Source organism: Aphanomyces invadans, assembly GCF_000520115.1.
Source record: "Aphanomyces invadans strain NJM9701 unplaced genomic scaffold supercont1.12, whole genome shotgun sequence".
In the NCBI taxonomy this organism is placed as follows: domain Eukaryota; phylum Oomycota; class Saprolegniomycetes; order Saprolegniales; family Verrucalvaceae; genus Aphanomyces; species Aphanomyces invadans.
The window spans coordinates 1,282,799-1,303,498 of NW_008580157.1; the positions used below are offsets into that span (position 1 = coordinate 1,282,799).

The 20,700-nt window shown below is 52.5% G+C and overlaps 8 protein-coding genes across 18 annotated transcripts; 3 read left to right on the forward strand and 5 right to left on the reverse strand.

The window, feature by feature from the left end:
- Positions 1–119: 119 nt before the first annotated feature.
- H310_06952 (pantothenate kinase) lies at positions 120–2,047 on the reverse strand. The gene is made up of 8 exons (XM_008872203.1): positions 1,842–2,047; positions 1,758–1,792; positions 1,398–1,699; positions 1,214–1,336; positions 1,071–1,151; positions 919–1,006; positions 704–874; positions 120–474 (listed from the first exon to the last, which is right to left on the reverse strand). Exons 1-8 carry the CDS (start codon positions 1,979–1,981, stop codon positions 170–172), a joined length of 1,245 nt encoding a protein of 414 aa, XP_008870425.1. The 5' UTR covers positions 1,982–2,047; the 3' UTR covers positions 120–169.
- A 506-nt stretch (positions 2,048–2,553) lies between these two features.
- On the reverse strand, positions 2,554–5,856 carry H310_06953 (hypothetical protein). The gene is made up of 8 exons (XM_008872204.1): positions 5,594–5,856; positions 4,403–5,535; positions 4,143–4,355; positions 3,992–4,092; positions 3,815–3,944; positions 3,531–3,752; positions 3,013–3,483; positions 2,554–2,957 (listed from the first exon to the last, which is right to left on the reverse strand). The coding sequence occupies exons 1-8, from the start codon at positions 5,727–5,729 to the stop codon at positions 2,607–2,609; spliced, it is 2,757 nt and encodes a 918-aa protein (XP_008870426.1). The 5' UTR covers positions 5,730–5,856; the 3' UTR covers positions 2,554–2,606.
- Positions 5,857–6,356: 500 nt separating this feature from the next.
- On the forward strand, positions 6,357–11,775 carry H310_06954 (hypothetical protein). Its single transcript, XM_008872205.1, has 9 exons — positions 6,357–6,877; positions 6,929–10,021; positions 10,072–10,170; positions 10,219–10,407; positions 10,458–10,661; positions 10,719–10,859; positions 10,910–11,055; positions 11,097–11,209; positions 11,260–11,775. Exons 1-9 carry the CDS (start codon positions 6,374–6,376, stop codon positions 11,580–11,582), a joined length of 4,812 nt encoding a protein of 1,603 aa, XP_008870427.1. The 5' UTR covers positions 6,357–6,373; the 3' UTR covers positions 11,583–11,775.
- H310_06955 (hypothetical protein) lies at positions 11,445–13,830 on the reverse strand. Its single transcript, XM_008872206.1, has 9 exons — positions 13,651–13,830; positions 13,501–13,585; positions 13,301–13,454; positions 12,529–13,239; positions 12,406–12,476; positions 12,182–12,347; positions 12,068–12,138; positions 11,746–12,018; positions 11,445–11,693 (listed from the first exon to the last, which is right to left on the reverse strand). The coding sequence occupies exons 1-9, from the start codon at positions 13,763–13,765 to the stop codon at positions 11,627–11,629; spliced, it is 1,713 nt and encodes a 570-aa protein (XP_008870428.1). The 5' UTR covers positions 13,766–13,830; the 3' UTR covers positions 11,445–11,626.
- A 52-nt stretch (positions 13,831–13,882) lies between these two features.
- On the reverse strand, positions 13,883–15,330 carry H310_06956 (hypothetical protein). 11 transcript variants are annotated; one of them, XM_008872208.1, is made up of 8 exons: positions 15,034–15,330; positions 14,913–14,981; positions 14,795–14,862; positions 14,674–14,735; positions 14,529–14,618; positions 14,371–14,482; positions 14,245–14,319; positions 13,883–14,195 (listed from the first exon to the last, which is right to left on the reverse strand). In XM_008872208.1, the coding sequence occupies exons 1-8, from the start codon at positions 15,312–15,314 to the stop codon at positions 14,128–14,130; spliced, it is 825 nt and encodes a 274-aa protein (XP_008870430.1). In that variant the 5' UTR covers positions 15,315–15,330; the 3' UTR covers positions 13,883–14,127. The 11 variants fall into 11 exon arrangements, with proteins under 11 accessions (XP_008870430.1, XP_008870429.1, XP_008870432.1 ...); XM_008872207.1 differs by having other exon boundaries at positions 14,674–14,744; XM_008872210.1 differs by having other exon boundaries at positions 13,883–14,319.
- Positions 15,331–15,707: 377 nt separating this feature from the next.
- Positions 15,708–16,142, forward strand: H310_06957 (hypothetical protein; the record flags this gene model as incomplete). The annotated part of the gene is made up of 1 exon (XM_008872218.1): positions 15,708–16,142. One exon carries the CDS (start codon positions 15,708–15,710, stop codon positions 16,140–16,142), a length of 435 nt encoding a protein of 144 aa, XP_008870440.1.
- A 26-nt stretch (positions 16,143–16,168) lies between these two features.
- H310_06958 (hypothetical protein) lies at positions 16,169–17,907 on the reverse strand (the record flags this gene model as incomplete). The annotated part of the gene is made up of 9 exons (XM_008872219.1): positions 16,169–16,348; positions 16,399–16,541; positions 16,616–16,708; positions 16,815–16,877; positions 16,992–17,134; positions 17,194–17,328; positions 17,382–17,461; positions 17,508–17,687; positions 17,734–17,907. 9 exons carry the CDS (start codon positions 17,905–17,907, stop codon positions 16,169–16,171), a joined length of 1,191 nt encoding a protein of 396 aa, XP_008870441.1.
- A 403-nt stretch (positions 17,908–18,310) lies between these two features.
- H310_06959 (hypothetical protein) lies at positions 18,311–20,388 on the forward strand (the record flags this gene model as incomplete). The annotated part of the gene is made up of 6 exons (XM_008872220.1): positions 18,311–18,684; positions 18,746–18,870; positions 18,931–18,995; positions 19,048–19,467; positions 19,522–20,133; positions 20,197–20,388. 6 exons carry the CDS (start codon positions 18,311–18,313, stop codon positions 20,386–20,388), a joined length of 1,788 nt encoding a protein of 595 aa, XP_008870442.1.
- Between the last annotated feature and the right edge of the window lie 312 nt (positions 20,389–20,700).

Sequence of the window (20,700 nt, forward strand, 5' to 3'; positions counted from 1 at the left end):
GTAAGCGTGCGTAGTGGATATATCTATTACCTTCGCCTCGATGGCTCGCCATGCTAGATTCAAATTTTGTCCTTGGCGTGTAAATATTACGCTCTGCTTAAGGACGTGTGCGAGAACCGAGCGGGTGGCAAAGGTACATCAACGGACGATGCATTGATGAACAAAAGGTCTATTCGCCCATTTGGGTGCTGTTGGTGTTGGCCAAAAATGCACCGAGAGCCCCCAAGTAACCTTCATGTCGGCAAAAATGCGCCTTCATCTCGCCCTTGGACCAAAAGTCGATCGCGTACGCCAGGGTCCGGCACGAGATTTTGTTGTGGCGCAGAAAGTTTCCCACGAAAAAAATGCGCTTCGTGTTGTAGATGCACGCGTTCAGGTATGCGATCAGGCCAATGTTTTGCGTCGTCATGATCAGCAACGCTCGGGCAATGTCCGCATCCGATACTTCGGACCGACCCACGGAAATCATTTTGCCTACAAAGAAATTGTTACAAAACATGCAATCAAAGTCCCCATGCGTAAAAATCCATATATCCACAAGAAGCAGCCATGAAGGGATTCCGAGATATCGTGCACACGTTGAATATGAACCGCGCACGTTCTGCGACGACTCGACTCCTTGATGCGAATGCGCGATTTCCAGTAAAAACAATGGGATAGTATTTACACACGTGGGAGGCTGGCGAAGACAACATGCACGTACCAAAACTACTGGCCACCGTGGTCGCTGGCAAATTGAATTTTTCGTAGGCACCTCCGTAGATGTCGCCGACACTCATGTCCACTGACGCATTGCGACCGTTCACACACAAATCCAATGCTTCGTCGTACGTTTGGCATTCAAATAGCAAGCGGCAGAGGCCCCAATACGTGCCTAATCGTAGAAACGTCAATCACAACTCGAGGGGCGCGTCGTACCTCCGCCGATGCTGCTTCCGCTCACGCGAGTGAAGGTATGTGGGCCGGTCACGTGAAGGACGCTCACGCCAGATCCGATGCTGACCAACTGCACCACAAGTGTTGGCATGAGATTCTTCCAAGCAAAACAAACAAAATGCCGACACACGTACGATGTAGGGGAAAATATCTTCGGCCTTGTTTTCACGCACCAAACTCACACGGGTCGCCGACAACGATCTGAAATCCACGTTCTAGGGCACGACATAGCATGGACACGTGCGTAAACTTGGTCGACTTGATCATGGACGAGTACCACAAACGTGTAGACTTCGTACGGAAACAAGTTGAGGAGAAAGTTGAGGCCCTTGACCATGCATTTGATTTCGTCCTCCTTTTTGATTTGAATACCCGCCAAAGACTGAAACAGATCCGCGTACTACGCACAGCGTGCCGCCACGCATGAGGATATACGACGGCATGACCATCGACGTGCGGACCTTGTGGGCGCCCCCTCCCGTGCAAGAAAGCACTCGCAACGACTGGTTCAACCCGTGACCAGACACTGTTGCGATCGCACCTTCCATCTTTCTCGTTTCAAAGTGGATGAAGTGCAACGTGCCTCCCAAACTGTCCGACGTGACGCTCAGGCGGGTGTCGCGCACACCCGTGCTGCCGTAGAAATCGCGCTCCTTGACAAAGCGAGCCATCTCGTCTGCTGCGACGACATGGGACATTGCGCGGGGGCGGCGAGCGTTCGGCTGCGTTTGTTCAAAGTACACAATCTTGGACAGCGTTCCACCTATGTCGACCTTCTGACATCCATCTCGACTATCACAAAGGCAGGATGCGGAACGTACCAATATCAATCCCAAAGGCCTGACCTAAGTCCGATCTGCCAAAACGATGAGTCCACACGACAGCATCAAGAGGACACTGCTTACGTTGGCGATATCTTCTTGACGCTGATGCGGCTCTTCCAGTTCAACTTGCGAACCCTCTTTCGCTTTAACGAGAAGGCCACCACCACACCACAAATACACGCAAAGATCACAGGCATCACCCCATTCGATGAGACCCTCATGACGCAGAGCAATGGGAATGCGGTCGACCACGTTACGGCAGCACGTCAAGCACAGACCAAAAGACCGTCGTAGCTACTATTAGTAGCCCCCCCATAGATAGTACTTCAACCAACAAAGACCACTGCTAGTAGTACTACCAATCAAATAATTTGAATCATGAATTATTAATAACACATCGTCATAACATAAGCCATGCTTGGTGACCGCCCACACGTTGGACCGCAGGTCGAAACCAAGTCAAGTGGACACCGCGAGGCATGCACACTGTCGTGTCGCATGTCCTTCGCGACATGCGACACGACAGTGTGCATGCCTCGCGGTGTCCACTTGACTTGGTTTCGACCTGCGGTTAAATGATGCCAACCGCCATCAGCCCAAGATTACCACCACAAGCGAAACTTGAACGTGTGAATTTTAATTTGATCACGGAACCGCTCGGTCAGGATTTGTCGAAATTCGCACGGGTACTAACTATTCCTGTGCACAACGTTGGACTAATGCGCAATGTACTAACGGAAGACTACAGCAAGGACGTCATGGACATCCTGATGGCGGTGCTGTGCAGACAATTCGTCGGGAGGCGCATGGCACTCGATAATATGTTACAGCAAGTTGCACCAACTTCTAGCTGGATATGGTGGCGTTAGAGTAGTCGGCAATGGTGCTGTGGACTTTGACTAGTTCCTGGTTGAGTCGCTCGAGCACTCGGTTCGACGACTGGTACGCGTCGACCAGGCGTGTGGTGGCTGGGACGTATTTGTGAGGTCGACCGTGAGGCGACTCCAAAGTTGAGTGTGAGACGACTTGTTTGGATTCGTGGAGCGTTTGTACGAGTGCGTCCAACTCACTTCGGTTCAATAGTGATTGTGGTTGGTACTGTTGCTGCTGGATGTGGTTGTTCTGGTGTTGCTGCTTCAGGTCAGAGTGAGTCACGTTGGGAGGCGCCACTTTCGATTGCTTCCAATCCGCCGCAACCTACAGATCGCCTGTCAGTGACGAAGATGGGACGACGTGAATGAGGCACACGCACCTGGGCCAACTTTTGACACAAGATGCCATTTGCATAAAGCAGACGCTTGCATTCGAGCTCCATTGCCTTTGGCATTGGTTTCGTTCCAGAAACGGCATCGTTCCAAACTGCACTGTGTTTTTCTTGAAATCGACGCGTATGTTCTTGCAGCTCCGTCGACTTTTTCACAATGCTGTCTAATCGATCGACCAAACTGAAATCTGGCACGGCGTTGGTATCCCCAAATAGTCGCGTGTCTGGAGTCCGATACTTTGATTGTTTCAAATCATTTGCTGCTTGGCTCTCGAGATCGTTGATTTTGCCTTGTAGTTGGTGGATCTTTGCCAGCAACGGTTTCTGCTCTGTCATGGCGGCACGGAGATCCGATTCTAAAGATGCTCTCAGTTGTCGTGCCTGCTGGACTTCTTCACGAAGCAAACGAATGTGTTCGCCTCGTCGGTCACACTCGCCCTTAAGCGAATCGTATCCTTCCTGTGTGCCATCAATGTTTGTAATTGAGGAAAAATTCAAGATCGTACCTTCGACTTGATTAAGTCTGTCAACGTTCGCTGGTACTCGGACTCGACTTGAGCAAGTTTACTCAGCGCACGGGTGTGTTGTAACTGCACCAATTCTGCTTTTCGGCCTTCGTCACGAACTTTATTTTGAAGTTGGGCCAATTCGCGTTCCCAATCCAGTCGGGCTTGCTCCAGCTCGGATCGAAGAGACTTAGCAAGTTGTTGTTGGGTGTCTCCTTGCGTCTGCAGCAAACTTACATGAGTTCACATGCGATTGTCTTGACTATTAAGGACACAACACTCACTTTAGACAAGGTCTTGATGGTTTCGTGCGCTTGCAACAGGCGTTGTTGCAATTTATCCAAGCTTTGATGGAACTTAATCGATTGTTCGTTCCAGTGGAGCTCTGCTTGTTGGACGTTTGCTTCGAATGTTCTATAGCCGTATAAGGATAATGTTGGTTGGTTAAAGGTCGTCATTACCCTTTCATGTCGCTCATATCTTTCAGCTGCTGAGAAAGAGAACTCAATGTAGCATTTTCTTGTCCACGCAGGTCCTTCCGTTCTTTCTCCAATGTGTCAATCTAAAAATTAACCACTGAGATTTGGGATGGCAACGAGGATGGTCACGAACCGTGTTTTTTAGCGTTTGTTGCTCTTGCTTCCATCTCTCATTTGTTTCGCCTTGGGTTCTCAATAAGTTTTCGTGTGCGGCTCTCAAAATCGCGAGCTTCCTGTCCGAATCGACGAGCATCGATTCGATCTGAACCTTCTCCGCCTGCACCACGGCAAGCGAGCTCTTCAACTCTTGCTCGTTGCTATGTAGCTGGGCAATCTCGCTCTCCAACTACCGCAACACGTCAACAAGTGTAATATTCCCGAAGCTAGACGCACCCGTTGCACGCGATCTTCCGTCGAGCTGACTTTATCTGCGGTCACGGCACTCTGTCGCAATTGCGTTTCCAAACTCAAACACTTTCGCTTCATGTCGGACAGAGCCATTTCACCCATCGCCATGTTCTTCTCGAGCTGTGTGATGTGTGAATTCGCCTCGCTCAATTCGCCTCGAAGTGACTCGTTGGTCATTATCGTAATCTCGAGCTTGGACGTGATTTCTCGCAACGTTGAGTCTGTTTGCAATGCCAAAGTTTGGTCCACTTTGCCATTGAGAGCAACAGCACGTGTAAGATCTTGACGGAGGGAGCTCTCGATACCCTTGGCCTTGTCCAAATTACCTTCCAAGTCCCGACATCGATCTTGCATCAACTTCAGCTGCGCTTCAGTCCATTCACACTTGTTGCGAAGCGATATGGCTTCGCCAGCATCCTTGGTTGCCTCGATCAGTTGTTGCTGCGTTTTGTCGTTTTGTTCTTTCAACGCGTCGTACTGTTTTGTGCAGATTTCGGCCATCAGTTCTGCCTCCTTCTTTTGTGACGTCAACGCTTGTACGGTCGCATGGAGGTCTCCGACAGATCTCGTCAAGTTAATGACAGCGGCGTCTTTCTCCTTGAGCGTCGCTTCTTGTAAGCGGGTGCGATGTGCGAGCTCCTCTTGAAATTTGTCCCTTTCGTCGTTCAATCGGGCTTCAAATTCGACTTGCAGATCTGTCTTCATTTTCTGTTTTTCCCAGTGCGCGGTTTGCTGCACGGCGTCGACTTGCTGGTATGCCTGACTTCGTTCATTCAGTTCCAGTGTCAATTCGTCGTGTGCGCGAAGGAGATCTTCATATTTCCGATTCGCTTCACTCAGCTGCATGCGGAGTCGCGCGACATCGTCCTCAAGGCGGGAAACTTCTTGCTCCAAACGTTGGGTTTCCAGCACCGATTCTTCGAGTTGGCTCTGGTTCATCGACGCATTCAGTCGATTGCTCTCTTTGGCTGCCTCGAGGTCGGAACGGAGATCTTCAATGGCATCACGTGCACGCACAAGTAGTGCATTTCGTCGTTCGAGCTCTTGGACTTTCTCTTCGATCACTGTGCGCAAGTGGATATTCTCGGATTCGAAATCTTCGTCTTCGAACGCCGTCCCTAGACAGCAGCTTACCACACGCCTTCGTGTATAGATGGACGTCCTTGTGGACACTACCTTCTTTGTACTTCAGCAACTGCTCTTCCAGGAAGTTGATGCGTAGTTTCATGTTAAACCCTTCCTTCTGCAGCCGCTCGCGTTCCATTTCGCCTTCGCGAATCAACTGCAAGTCCATGTGTGGGTCGGACTCCATGTCTATCGGTGACGATGGTCGTGGAGGTCGTCCCTTCTCTCGTCACGGCCCACCGTACGCTTCCGAGTCTGTCCCTTGCTTGGTCGCGAGGAAATTTGGAATTTTTCAAATTTTCCTCGACCCGCGCCACCGAAACGCTTCATGGGCGATTTTACCGCCCGTCGCGGCTACTATTAGTATGCCATCAATCGTACTAACCATCTTTTCTTTTTTTGTTTGTCGATATAAAAAACCATATGAATCGCTGAATTTGTCCCATATAATTCTGCATAAAATCGTACCATTACACTGTAAAATTTTAACGACCCATTCACGTACAAGTGGTTTCACGGCGACAATAATTCACGACTGATATTCCTTCGTCCAAGCGTTGCTTGGTACAGCCCAACGCATCTTGGATCGACATCATGCGAGCGCGTTTGCGATCAAAATTGAAATTGGCGACTACTACGAAGGTTCGAAGCCCTTACCTTCATAGCACGGCGACGCTTGAGGACGCCTTTTCGCACGCAAGAACATAGTTCACACACTTGTCCCCTGTCGAAGAAAATAAGAGTACTAGTATGTGCTAGTTACTATGATCAAAGTACTAGTCGTTTCGTGAATTGGATTGTCCGTTGCACACCACATCAAACCGCACGGATATGGCGACCGCCGTGCCGTCGTATCTTCGGTCGACGTCAAGCAGCAAGGCGAAACGAGAGGCTAAGAATGACAAGCCCAAACCCGTGGACTTTCCTGTGCGAAGGGCGGTCCCCTCTGGCACGTCGTCTGCCGAAGATCTGTTGTACCGAGTGCGTCCTCCCGCAGTCCCCATCTCGATAGCTATCCCTCCCCCCTCAAAGTCCCCGAAACTTGAGTCCGCAGGTGGAGCGACGTCAAGTGTTTTGCAGTCCAAATCATCGGTGGAAACAAGGCAAAGCAAGGTACCCAGGTCCGATTCGCACGAGAATAGACAACGTACACTTCCAGCATCAACGACATCACAGCGCAATGTCCCAAACTACATGCGACACACAGTCAGTCGCGGATACAAAGACGGAGACTTGCATCACCCTGGAGAATCGTCCAAGGTGGTCAAAGCAAGGGAGGTCCCTACGCCCATGGGAAGAGATTTCACGAATTTGGCAACTTCAACAAAACGAACGGTAAGCATTTGACGCAAGAAATCATCAGTCAACTCACTTCTTCTTGGCAAGGTGTCAATGCAGCAACGAACATCCAGGTTACAAAGTTCCCTCTCCAAGCAGCAGACGACAGTAAGGGCGGTTCGTCGCAGCGGTGCTCCAAGAGTCGACCAAGGAATCCAGCGGAGGATTGCATCGTTACCTTCCGAAAACCAAGACAATGCTTCACTGGAAGCCTTTCCCGATGCATGTCAGGCGATCCCCGAAGAAGAAAAGGCATCGTCGCCCATCATTCCGTTTGCAGATCCGTCGCCCGTGACTCGAGACGGGGCTGGCGCCAACCTGTCCAAGCGCAGTTCGACTTCCCCCATTTCGGCAAGTGCGAATCAAAGAGGCACGGACTCTATTTCAAGTACTGTCGATGGCATCGTACCGTCATTGCGCGAAGACATTCACCGCCTTTCTTTGCAAGTGCACGAGAAGGAGGTCGAGTGCAGTCAAGTCCTATCCACGCTACGAGTTGCCGAACAAAACATGGAAAAAATGACAACGGCATGCATGCAATACAAGCAAAAGTCCGAGGCGTACGCAGAGTCGACGTTGACGCTGAAGCGGCAACTCGACACGCTTTCGCAAGAACTGATTGAGAGCAAGATGCAACTCAGCGACTTCAGAAAAGCCACGTTGAGTGCAACTACTACGCCACCACCTGCACCGTGCGACGAGAACGTTATAGCACTCAAGCTCCAAGTCTCGACATTGGAATCGGAAAAGATCGAGAGTGCAAAGCAGCTCGAGAACTTGAATCGCATTTGCGGCGAGCTGCAAATCCAAGTGAAAGCGTTCGAATCGAGCGAGTTTGAGTGGCGATCCGAACGAGAAAAGCTCGTCAGCCAGGAGAAATCGTTGCGGGACACGTCAGATGGTCTGCAACAAGAGGTTCGACATTTGAAAAAGCAGAACGACGATGTATTGAGTCAATTGACCCAAGCGAACGCCGCAAAGCCGGCAGAAGTCGACATCACCTCTTTACGCGACCAAATCAATGCACTTACAAGCGACAAGGAGCGTTTGGTGGTCAAATGCCAGTCTCTCGAAACTATGGTTCTGACCCAAACGGCGGAAATCAACGAGCTCACGGAAGCACACATCGTGTTTCAAGAGCAAGAGCAGTCTCTGGTCAGGCAAATCGTCGATATGAAGGACCAGCTGGCATCGCAACAAGCTGTGGCGTCATTACTGAAGAATCAAGTGTCTACAGCAGAGAAGCAGCTAGCTGTGGTTACTGTCGAGCGCGACGAAGCTGCGCAATCGTTTGCTACTGAACGATCTCAACTTGAAGATGATATCAAACAACTCGAGCAAGCAAAGATCGCTTTGGAATCCCAGGCAGTGAATGGCGCTGCTAAGCAAACTCAAGCGGATTTCACCATTCAAGAATACAACCGACGTGTCGACGCAGCCCAGGCAGCAACGGGACTGTGCGACATTGATTTTGCAAATGAATGCACCAAACTGAATGCCGAAATTACTACGTACAAGTCGATGATCGAGTCGTATGAAGTCGAGCTGTCCGAGGTAAAAGACAAGCTCGCGGAGGCCACAGCAGATCTTTTGGTGCAGCGAGGAATCGGCGACGAGACATCGAAACGCGTCGCTGCACTGGAGAGCGAGGTGCATCGTTTGGAAGAATCAACACATCGACTTCACGATGCCGAAGCAACTCTTGCACAGTTGAACACAGAGTTGAGCGTAGAAAGGAACTCGACGGCAGACCTTCGATCGGAGCTTGCGCGCACCCTCAGCTGCGTCGAGTCTTGCGAAGCTCAAGTGGACAAACTCGAACGGGACCTCGTCGCTGTCGGTGAAACGAACAAGGAGCATGTGATTCGCAACGGGCAGTTGGAAGAAAAAATTGCAGCCTTGAAAGGAGTCGCTGACGTTGAGAAGGAAGAGCGCGAACGTGTGACGCTGGAATTGCACAACACGACGATCGCCAAGGCCACTGCGATAACGTCGCTCGAAGATGAAGTCGTTGGTTTGCGACAACAGCTGGATATTATGAAGCAGCAAGCAGCCATGGTCGAAAACGTGGAAAAAGCACTTGCCCAACAAACGGCGCTCGTTGAAACGTATGCCACTGATGTCGCCCGATTGGATGAGATTACCAGCGACCGAAACGCGCTCCTTCTAGCCAAGCGTTCGTCCGATGCGACCATTGCGTCGCTTCGCCAAGAATTGTCCACACTTGACTCAAAGTTGACCAAAGTTGTCGCAGACTGTGACCTTCGACTTGGCGAAGCGCATTCAGAATTGGAAAGCGTCAAGATTTCTCTCGTAAAGTCCCAAGACCTCATGACGGAAGCCAGTGCTTGGAAAGAAAAATACGACGCGCTTCGACGCGAAGCTGATCGTCATGCTATGGACATGGACTCGGCGGTGGAAGAACAAGCACGCGCGAATGCAAACACCGAACGATACAAAACAAAACTCGACGAAATCGAAGGCAAACTCGAGGAGACGCAATCATCGTTGCGCACTTCCCAAGGGCAAGTGCAAGCGCTCACCACCGAGGTGAACGGACACCAGTCATTGGCAGCTCTCAACAATGCCAAGATTGCTTCTCTCGAGTCGGAGCTTCAGACGTTGCAGTTTCAATTGGAACAAGCCCGAGACTTGAGATCAACCGAATTCGAGCAAGTTCTGGCGGACCAAACCTCGAAACTTGACGCGCAAGACCACAAATTAATCGAAGCGCAGCAACGAGTCACTGAACTGTCCGAGGAAAACGACCGGCTCAAGCAAGATAACGTTGCTGGGCGTGACAAGCTATCCAGTTGCGATGCCGCTATGGAGGAGCTGCGACGTCATGACGAATCCAGTCGCGACAAGATCAAGTTACTAGAGCTCAAACTCAAGGAACTCAACGATGAACGCCAGCTAGCCCAATCGCGAATGCTGCAGTTGGAAGCGCAAGTTCGAGCTCTCTCCAGCGTCCCGGAACCATCCATCTCAACAGTTCAGCCAAGTGAGAGTGCTGCCGAGGCAACCATGCCAATGGCAACAAGCGGTGTGATCATACTTCACGGCGATGCGTCGGAAATCTATGTGGGTCTTGCGGACGAAAAGTCGGATCCATCGATCACGCCATCATCCATCTTGCCGGTGAGGAATTCGACTCGACTGTGACGTCTATTCATGCGAGACGAATGCAGGCTCTTGCAGCTGTGCCGCGTGGCGGAATCGAAGAACTGCACCGTGTGCTCCAAGGCTCTTCGTATATTGGGACTGGATCCCTGCGCGCAGGCTATGATGCACGTGTTGTGTCTGCAATGCCGATATTCAGTGTGTTTGTGCTGTAGAATGGGTATTTCCTCGGCAAAGATGCAACGAATGTCTTGTACGATCACCCAGACCCTGCCCTTCGTGGCATCATGAAGGAAGAACGGATATTTTCCAAGGGTGCCATCGCGTCGTTCGTTTATTTTGAAGGCATCTTGAAGCAAGCGTTGGCTTGTGTCGGTGCCGAATCCCATCCTGACGCTTTCAAGGTCGGACATTTCTGGCGTCGACAGTCGCCAATCGAATGTTTTGATGCTAGCTTGTTATGACACACAAACCGCTGATCGACAAGGGCCAACGTGAAAAGATCGTGCACTCGCTGTTCGAATCGGGTCAACTGCAAGGCGTCTTCTTAACGACGGACGCCCAGATGAGTCTCCGCGCGGTGGGGAAAGCGACGGGGTTGATTGTCGATGTGGGGGCCGACGCCACCTATATCGTTCCAATCTTCGAAGACATGGTGGTAAGAACTAGTGGTGGTCTCTGTGCCACCATTTCATGCGTTGGTTGGTGCCTCTAGATGGAGCATGCCGTGTTGAAGGTCAAATTTGGCGAAGATCAGCTGGTGAATTTCATGGTATCAATGCTGCTGTCTCAAGACTGCGAAGACTTCCACAAGATCCCACTGAGGTCGCAGCGGCGCATGGCCCGAACGATATTGGTGCGACAAGTGCCCTTGTGTCGTCGTGATGGTCACGGGTTGCAAACTAGGCATCGAATGGGCTCGTTGCCATGGATTTCTTCGACATGACGGAGAAATACGGCGGATTCCGCCGCAAAGACGTTCATGTGCTGCCAACTCTAGACCATCCCTTCGTGTGGGTCAAGGACACCCCGCCATCTTCCGAACAGCACCCGTACGATTCGTTGCCACGTCATTCCCTCACGCTGTACGAAGGCTCCATGCGACTTATTCGCAACAACTACCGAGCGGAAACGTCCTCAGTATGGCGTACGACATTGAGCGGTTTATCTGCCCGGAACTGCTGTGGACTCCATCACTCGACCCAGGTTCGTCTGAATTCGTTGCACCGTCCAGGTTTGATCTGCCTCGTGACCAGACTGCACATGCGACACCCCTCTCCACGCTGCCATTTTGAAGTCCATCTCGCTGTGCGATGAGTTCCTCCAGAGCGACTTGATCGCCCAAGTGGTGTGCTGCGGCAGCGTGTGTGCCCTCCCTGGCTTCAAAGATCGACTCAGCCACGAAATCCAAAAGGCCATAGGCCATCAAGCCGTCCATGTCGACGTGGTTCGAAAGACCCAGTACGCGCCGTTTGTCGGTGCGAGCATGTACGTCAAGGGTCTTCGCGACGGCGTCTGGATCAGCCGCGACGACTACGACGCCCGGGGACCTGCCATCGTTCATTCCAAGTGCTTCTGATCAATACACACTCATGTCAACCAACGATTCTGCCATGTCGCCGACTATTCCTTGGCCATTTCTTTCCACTTGTGCTTCAGGTCATGAGCTGTCTTGGCCAGCGTGGTATTTCTACCAAATTCCACATCAGTGAGATACCACGATGCACGAGCAGCATTCGTACTTGGCCTTTCGCAATTTGGACACAACGAGACCGATCTGAGATGCCACGATGTCCTGTGTGGACAAGTTCATTTGCGCCAGCTCGTTGAGACTTGCAAGTTGCGCCGTTTGGAGCGCTTCGTCCGCCGACGAGTCCTTTTCGAGCTCTCGCCGCATCGTTTCCAACTTGGACAGCAGCCCCAACTCGATTGTCGTCGGGGGCGCTGGGGTTTCGACAAAATCCTTTTTCCACTTGTTGCGCAATTCTTTGGCTGCCGTCGACACCTTGTCGTTGCTACATTTTCCGTTGCAATTTCACATGGAAAGGAAAAATGCCGACGTACACATGGTGACGGAGTTGAGCCACCGTCGCGATAATCTTGGTCTTCCTGAGCACGTCAAACGCCGTATGTGCCTACATCTTGTGTAAGTTCAAGTTCATGGAGGGATAGCGTCACCTGTGCAAGCTGGGCGATCGCCTCCAGCATGACATCGTTAGGCGATCCGTCCGCTTCGAGCGTAGCTTTCAACGCCAAGATTTTGTCTGCAGTCAATGAAGGCGCCGGTGGCTCCAATTTCCACGTGGCGGCAAGCGACTTGGCCATCTCAGCCAGTCGCGCATCGCTACAATCATTGCCACATTAGTGACGGCGGTGGGATTTCAACTTGCTGGCCTACGTACTCATGACGAGTCCACTCGACAACGCGTGCAGAAATTGCTGCAATTTGGGTATCGTTCAGTTTGGAGGCGATCTACGCACGGCAAAATTTGCGTTTCATTGCAACGCACAGTCGAGACACGTACAGGCAGCAGCAACTCGAGGGGTTCTTTCACGTCCTCGCCTGTAGCGCCGTGGATTCTCTCCAAAAGCACAATTGGCTCGACAGATTCCGGTACTGCAACTGGCGGGGGTGCTTCAGGCACCGAGTCCATTCCCGCGATAATGCGGTTCACGACTTCTTTGATGGTGTTTTTATGGTCCCGGAGGTCCATCTTGAGTGTGTCCGCCAAGTGCTGTCTCAGTTTGCGCGTCGTGAGCTGCTCGAGGTCGCCTGTGCTCAGCACGTTTCGGATTTCGTCCTCGATACGAACTTTGAGCACGTTGTCATCGGGTTTGTCCGGTTCTTCAGCCGCAACCTCGGACGCCGATGGTTTCTTCTTGATGGGCGTGGCATCGTCGTCTCGGGCAGCGGCGTCCACGTCCTTTTTCGACGATTTCTTGCGCTTTTTTGGCTTGCTGTCGTCGTCGGGGTTGGATTTCCGCTTGGACGACGACGACTTTTTCTTGGATTTTTTCGCTTCTTTTTTGTCCTTTTTCTTCGGTTTGATCGGCTTTTCGTCGTCGTCGTCGCTGTCGTTGTCAACTTCGTCATCTTTTTCGACTTCTTCATCGCGATCTTCGTCCTCGTCGTCATCTTCGTCGTCCTCTGGCGGTGGCGGGTCCATCGACGGGTTCATGTCGGACGGAACCATGTGCTTAAGGAGTCGCATGCTCTCGTCTTGTGCGAGAAAATCCTACACGACGTAGCGGAAATGACATGGCGTTCTGTCCGTTCGAGATGACAGAGTCGGCTACCTCTGCTTCCTCGATGGCCACTTTGAGATCGTCCATCGAAATGCTTCCTGGTGACTTCTTGGTACCAACAAATGGAGCTTGGGGGAATCCTTTGACGAATTTATCGTGCTCTTCTGAATTCCACAGCCTCGTTGTACCCTTCCTCATCAACGAACTATCCAACCACGTGAGTCAATGGCAAGACGTGACGGGGTGAGTACAATGTTGCACTTCCAAACCAGTACACGATCCGATAGTTGTCTGGGAAGCATTTCGCTTTTCTCAAGATCGAGCTGTGCGCGCCACCTACGTCAAGCATTCAGCACCGCCGTTCGTCTCTCGATCTTGCTGGATTCAGTTCAATTGCGTACCCAATGTGTGCAGTTTCGGTCGAAGTTTCTGTGGGTCACACACATACATAGGCCACCACGGGCTGCCCGTGAGGATTCCCCAGCCCACCGTGTCGTACTCGGGCAAGTCACTCATCTCGCTGCCTTCCGCACACAGGGTCGCACTTCAATCCTGCCTCCACCAAAACCAGCGGATTCCGGATATTGTCTCCGGATACGCGCAACGCGATCGATCGGAATTTTTGTGCCTCAATTCGCGCCTCGTCACCAAGTCGGTTTGGCGCCACAGGACGGTGCCATGCAAAGCCAAAGCGCTTCCACCGCCGCTGCGTCCAAGCGCGCATGCTATTCCCATTCGGTGGGCTCGATGTGCTACGCATCGTTGGTCGCTATCTATTCTTGCATCATCCGTGCTGTTTCGGACCGTCCGCATTGCATGTAAAATTGAATTCCATGTATGTGCAGTCAAGAAGTGCTGGACGCGCCGACAGCGACAACCTACGGCGCGGCGCTGAATCCAGACAAACTGCCGCTCTTGAACGGACGCACGATAGCATCATCAAACCCTACGCGGCACTTCAGAGGAATGAAGCATGCAGCGGTCTGAAAAAGTACCCAGCTCCTTGCAAATCACTTGAATGGCATCAACTTGACGTGGCAGCAGTGCTCGAACTGTCGCCGCGTCCAGTTCTTCAAGGCGGTCAGGAGTGCGTTGATGTATGTTTCACAGGTTAAACGCACCGACGGCCGCGCGGTTGTGGGCTAAGAACCGAACACGCAAGTTGTCCACGGGGGTGAGGGCGACCGTCGAGCGAACGGCGTGTTCGGCTTTTTCAATCCGCGCGAGGTGGTCCTAGTGTTGGATACCCAAAGAAGGGATGTCGTGCTTTCGTTCGTACGGGGTTTGCTGCGACGCCAAATGCCAGTCGCGAACGCAAACACGGTGAAGCGGCGTAGTTCCAATTGGGAAGGCCGATCTGTTTCGAAATCTAAGACAACACCGTCATTCGGTCAGGTTGTTGGAGGAGGCAGTTGGAGGACGACCTGCCGCACGCTCGCCTTGGTGAGATTCTCCAGCGGACTAACGACTTGAAACTCTGTGGCAGCTACGAGACCTTGAGCAACGAAGGTGTCAGTCCTGCCGTATGAAAAAATAACAACGCACCAAGTCGCGTGGGATCAAATTTGTCATCGGCGTTTGTCCCGTTGAACAATACTGGGGCCACGCCTGGGCTGCACGAACAACTCAGTGTGCCGATTCGCAATACAGAAAGTTTGGACACCTTTGGGCTTTCACGCGTTCGGCAACTTGGCTCAATGTTGTATACAGATTCGTCTTGCAATAGTAGCAACTGCGCAGCTGTAAGGAAGGCGCTCTCCAACCATAGTCAAGCGCAAACACACCTTTGGCCTTTGTTCTCGACGTAGCGGGGATCCTCTCCTTCGCTTGTACGTGTCTCCCATAGCGGAATGCCAATGGCCGTTGCCACGTCTCGTGCCAGTGTGAGCTGGTCCTGGGACAAAGCTGCGGACACCCCAAGACATGCAATGCTGTTTTCAGGAAAGACACGGTGCACGAGCGCGGCCACCAAGGATGAGTCCACTCCGCCAGAGTACGCTACCACATTCACATGCTTGGACGACCCAGCGTGCCGCACTCGCGCGAGAAGGTTCTCCAGCAGCATCGCGTCCGATTTTCCCGATCTTCGGACAATATCCGGACACCCGACGGATAACTGTATGCCATGCATTCGTTCCCAGTCATACGAGAAACGCACTGCATCGTGGCATGGTTCGTCGAGTCCTCAGCACGAAGCTGCAGATCGCAGGCGCGCGTGCGCAGTGCGCATATACCCACAGTGGCTCTATTGCCATCAGCACAACCCCCCCCCCCATTCACACAGCCGCCATATTTCGTCGTCACACAATTGCATCGAACTCAGGTTGAGTTGAAGTTGACACATGGATTTTAGCCAATGGGAGGCCACTTCAAGTAGCCAATCACAGCACGAAGCCCAAGATTCCGATCTTCTCGGGCAGTTTTGAATTTGAAAAGTTGGAAAGACCGCCGACGACCGATGGCCGGACGTGCTGTACGCGGCGAAGAAAACGGAGGAGCGGCGGAAATGGAGCGCAAGTCGCCAGCGGTACTTTTGACGCCATCCCAAACGCTCCTGCAACCGTCCTTGCGCAAGCTCCACGCGGCTCGTCAACTCGGTGGCACGAGCCAGAAGTCGTTGGATGACGCAACTGCGGTCACCGTGGTCTATTCGTCGTTCGAAAAAACGATCCTTGACTTCAATGCAATGATCGATGCCGACATGGTCGAACACGTGGCGACAACACTGCCATGTTGCAAACAATTGCTCCCCGTCGACCCCCCGGTCCGACGATCGATTCCGTCGTTGGGATCGCGCTTTTTTCTTCACACGACAACCGCTCGCAAGCACGATGACGTCCCACATGGATGGAACCCGTTTGCCAATTCGTTTTGCATCACCCGTAACGCCTAATTTTATTCGTGGACTGACCCGTCCGCCTAGCTCCGTCTCGTTGACTGATCCTTCGTTGTCTCGATTCCTGGCGCAGGTTTCGTTGCAGACGCAGGGTACGACTCCAACGGCGTGCCTTTGATCGCGGTGAACATGATGCAGTTGTACACGGACCGCAACATGGACGTCGGATTGCACGTGTACAGGCACTCCTTTCGCTCTTCCTTCTACACGAACAGCGGGTTACGCCATGCCCCTCAGCTGCATGGTACGTCACCGTAAAGTTTAAGTTGTAGCCCTCGGCCACGTGCTTGATCTCTTCATATGTGAGCTCGATCGACTGGTCGTACCGGTCGTCCTCAGCGCCGCTTCCGTTTTGCCAATGGTACAGCAACGGTCCCAAGTTGATCCAGACTCCGCCTGCCACATCCATAAAACACCATCGGCATCCCGGCGGGCAAAACGCATGGCGCATCCACAACTCGAGCCAGTACCTGGTTTTAACAAGCGCTCGAACGCTTCAATGAACTCGATCACGTTGGGGGCGGCGTCGATGAAGAAGCACGTAACTATGCAGTCCCACGCGTCTGGCAACAAAGCGCGTTAAGTTGTGCACAGGACTCAACGAGCCAAGAACTTGGAAAGCAGTTGACATTCGGCGGCGGGACGGCACACCACAGGAGGATTCTGTACCTCGCTCTTGCGAATACACTTCGAGGAATTCGCCAGCGCACATGGAAAAGTTGGGTTCCGCGCCTACGGAGCCCATATGTACAGTCATGCGAACGGCAACGTGTCATGCGAATCCAAAAGCGAGATCGGTGTTGGGACCATCCATTCTTGCTACAAAACGTTTTCGCGTGAACGTACCCGATGGCGTCGCAGTCAAGGCGAGCAGGGAGTCGGGGGCGACATCGGGGATAGTCACGGGCCGAGCAAAGTCGTCAAATGTCATCACGTTGGATGGGTTGTCGATCCAAGGATGCACGGTGTACGCGTCGGGCTGCCGGGCGCTGTGCATGAAGTAAACAACGAATCGAATGGAAAACAACGTTGCGCAGCAACCATGTACCAGTTGAGGATAAAGTTGCTCGTGAAGAGCATTTGGTACGAAAACTCGTTGCCCTGGGCGGCATACCCTGCCGACACAATCTCCAGCGCCAATCGCCCCAGCCCTGCGCCGGGGACAAGCACCTTTTGCAAGTTCCTAACAAGACCACTTGTCAAGCATGTACGAAGAATCGGGGTAGCTCTATCCACCTGTTGTCTTCGCTCACAGGCAACACACGCTTGAGTTCGTCTAGAATTGGTTTGTAGCATCGCTCGCGCTCTTCCGCGCCCTACACGATGTCTCGTATGGTGGTTGAGAGGATGGAAGTTGGGTACCTCAACGGCCCAGTCCCGCACGAGTTGATGGAATGTGCTCTTGAGCTTGGAGTAATGGCGATATGGTGTCTTCATCGGCTCCTTCAAGTTGACGTGGGTCGGGAGATCCACCTCGGGCCCAAAGTTCGATTGCATCGCGCACACTTGGTCCCAAAACTCTTGGTTCTTTTTTGCACATCTCTAGAGCAACCTGCTTGGGAAACATGTTCAAAACGTGGGGCTCCACCAGCGTTGCAGGAATGCTGTCTTTGGCAGTGAACGCTGGGAGTCGGCGCGCATGCTTTTCACTCAGACGCTTCAGGTGCTGCTTCTTGCGAAAGCCCTCCCGCCACACGTAGCTTTCATATTCCTTCATCGAGAGCAACACTTCAGCATAATGCGCCAACTCTTCCTCGTCCATCTCGTCTACCGCCGCTGCCGCACCACGAAACACCGGCGATCACCAATGCGACCTCTGTCGAAAAAAGTAAATGAGCATCGCATATAAATGAATCACTTTCATTGCTGTGTCGGCATTTGATTTGCTATAATATCGGAACGAGTTTGCATTTATAGCCAATCGTAGAGGTGAATTCTATTGAAAGACCAACATTCATGATAAATGTTAACTGTAAAAAATAAAATAGTGTATGGCGCGCGAAGGGATGAGGTATACAAAACCCTATACAAATGTGCAACGAATTTCAAATTCGTGTTGGAGATCTCTTGGCATTTGTATGTGTTCAAGAATAAATTGCCATATTTATATACATTCCCTCCACCATTTTCAGTGACGAGGGCGGGAACTCGAGTCCGCCGCCGCCATGTTCTACTCGCAGCTCATCCTCGCGAAGAAGGGTCCACTCGGTCAAGTATGGCTAGCTGCACATTGGGATAAGAAGTTGACCAAGGCCACCATCACAGCAGCTGATGTGGGGCAAGCCGCCGACTCCATTGCAAACCCAGTGGTGCCACTCGCGCTGCGTGTGTCTGGTCACCTCTTGCTTGGGGTCACGCGCATCTACAGCCGCAAGGTGAACTACCTCTTTTCCGACTGCAGTGAAGCTCTCGTCAAGATCAAAATGGCATTTCGACCTGGTGTCGTCGATTTGCCGGAACAGCAAGTGACTGCGAACCCGAGCTCCATCAACGTGTCATCGTTCGGTGAGTTCGACGCGCACATTCCCTACGACATCCAGTACGTTCCATCGCACGAACTCTCGTCCCCCAAACATCCCGTGAGTCTCACATACGTGCAGTGCATTGGTCGCCCCTTCCTTGACGGAGTGGATGACGACCCCGTCTCAAACGCAAGCGCGGCGGCAGGACATCACGTTGGCCGACATTACCGACCGGACGCAAGATGACTCGTTCGGTGGAACAGGTAGGCTTGCATTGTCCTCGACGCTCCGTCGTTCTTGAACGCTCATCGTCTCGTGCGCAGACTCGTTTGAAGATTCGTTTGGCGGTGGCGATTGGCAGGCCTTTGACATTGACAGCAACCAGGAAGTAGGTCATGCCACTTCGTACCCCGTTTCTCTCATGTCGTCGATACGTCTAGTTGGACTCGAGTACGATAAGCGACATCGAACGCGCGCGTGACGGTGACCCCAGTGGGCTCGTCGTTGCCCAAGACACAAGCATGCTCTTGGACAACTCAAACACGGACGTGAACAAGCCTCAACCTGATGACGACGTTGACATGTTCCAGACGGACAAGGACGACCTCGACATGAACGCGGACGTGCCAGACATAGAGATGGGAATGAACCCTGACGACTCGAACGCTGACCATGGCATGGAGATGCCGCCTACGCCGCCACGACCCGAGGAAGCATCTTCGCAGAACCTGTCGATCGATTTCGCGATCGACGAGGACGGAAATAGCCTGGAGCCGCAAGCGCCGTCGCAGAAGAAGCTGCGCAAGCGCAAGATTGGCCGGGATTCCATGACCGAGCTCTCGTCTGCGTTCATCAAAAAGGTGCGTGCGGTCTTTTGAAAGCGGCGAACATGTTGTTCATTGCTGGTCGTCTAGGGCTTAAAAGACGTGTCCGATATCGTGCGCGTGCGCGGACATGTGTCGCAGAAGCGGCAAAAAGTGGCCGACAGCTCGCCATGGACGCGGCTGAGTGCGCCATCGACAGTGTCGTTGTCATCAGCTTTGCTCGACATGTTCAAGGTCACGATGAACCAGCACAAGTTGCCAGCATCGTTGCAGGCCGCTGCAGAGAAGCGCCAGGATGGCGACGACGCGCCCGTGGAACGCATGCGGCGCCAGAGTCACATGGGAGCTGGATCGTATGCCGAACAGGACGAAGACGACCTGGTCCCGCACGCAGCGGAAAAAGTCGACCAGAACAACGCGGACGAATTTGAATTTGGAGGTGGACAGGAGCTGGAAGCGCTGGATCATGGCATCGAGATGCGCGACGACGATGAGCAAAAAGAAGAGGAAAGAGAAGTGGACGAAGACGCCGTCCATCTGGGGCTTGATTTGGACTTGACTCTGGCACCCGTCAACGATATCCAGGCGAATCTGGGCACATTGGAAGAGTCGGCGGCTGCAACAACGACGGCAGTGGACCACAAATGGCATCCCCACACGGTCAAAGTGCTCCGCGTACTGCGGCAGGCTCTCGAAGACAAGGTGAGGAGCTGAATTTATGGTGGTTCGTGCCGAGCCATGTTGACAATGACGATGAATGGCTAGGAGACGGTGTCGTACAAAGCCCTGGCGAAAACAACGCGAAGTCGACGAACAGCAGCCGCGCTGTTTTTCGAAATGCTGCAGCTCAAAACACTCGACTTCATCGATGTCGACCAGCCCAAGCCTTACGGCAACATCCACATTTCGAAAACCACTCGGTTCATGGAGTCTGTCCCGGCTGTCGACGGCATGTAAGCTCCGGCGCGTCAAGTTGACTTAATTTCCATTTACGTTTTACACAAAACACATCGCTGCGACAAAAATGACATGGGCTCAACTACTTGGCCGACGTCCGTCATGCAAACAGCTCTTGCGGGTTCCAGGTCCTTTGGCGCAGCTGGAACTTCGAAAAAGTCGCCGCGTCGGCACTGCCCCACCGGCCTCGCTCTCTTGCTCTTTTTGCCTAACGCTAGGAGCTCACACACACCACACCGACCTGGGCGCCAAAACAACTCGCTTGGCTACGTTTTTATGAACTAACGCAAGGCCTCGACTTCAACTCCGATG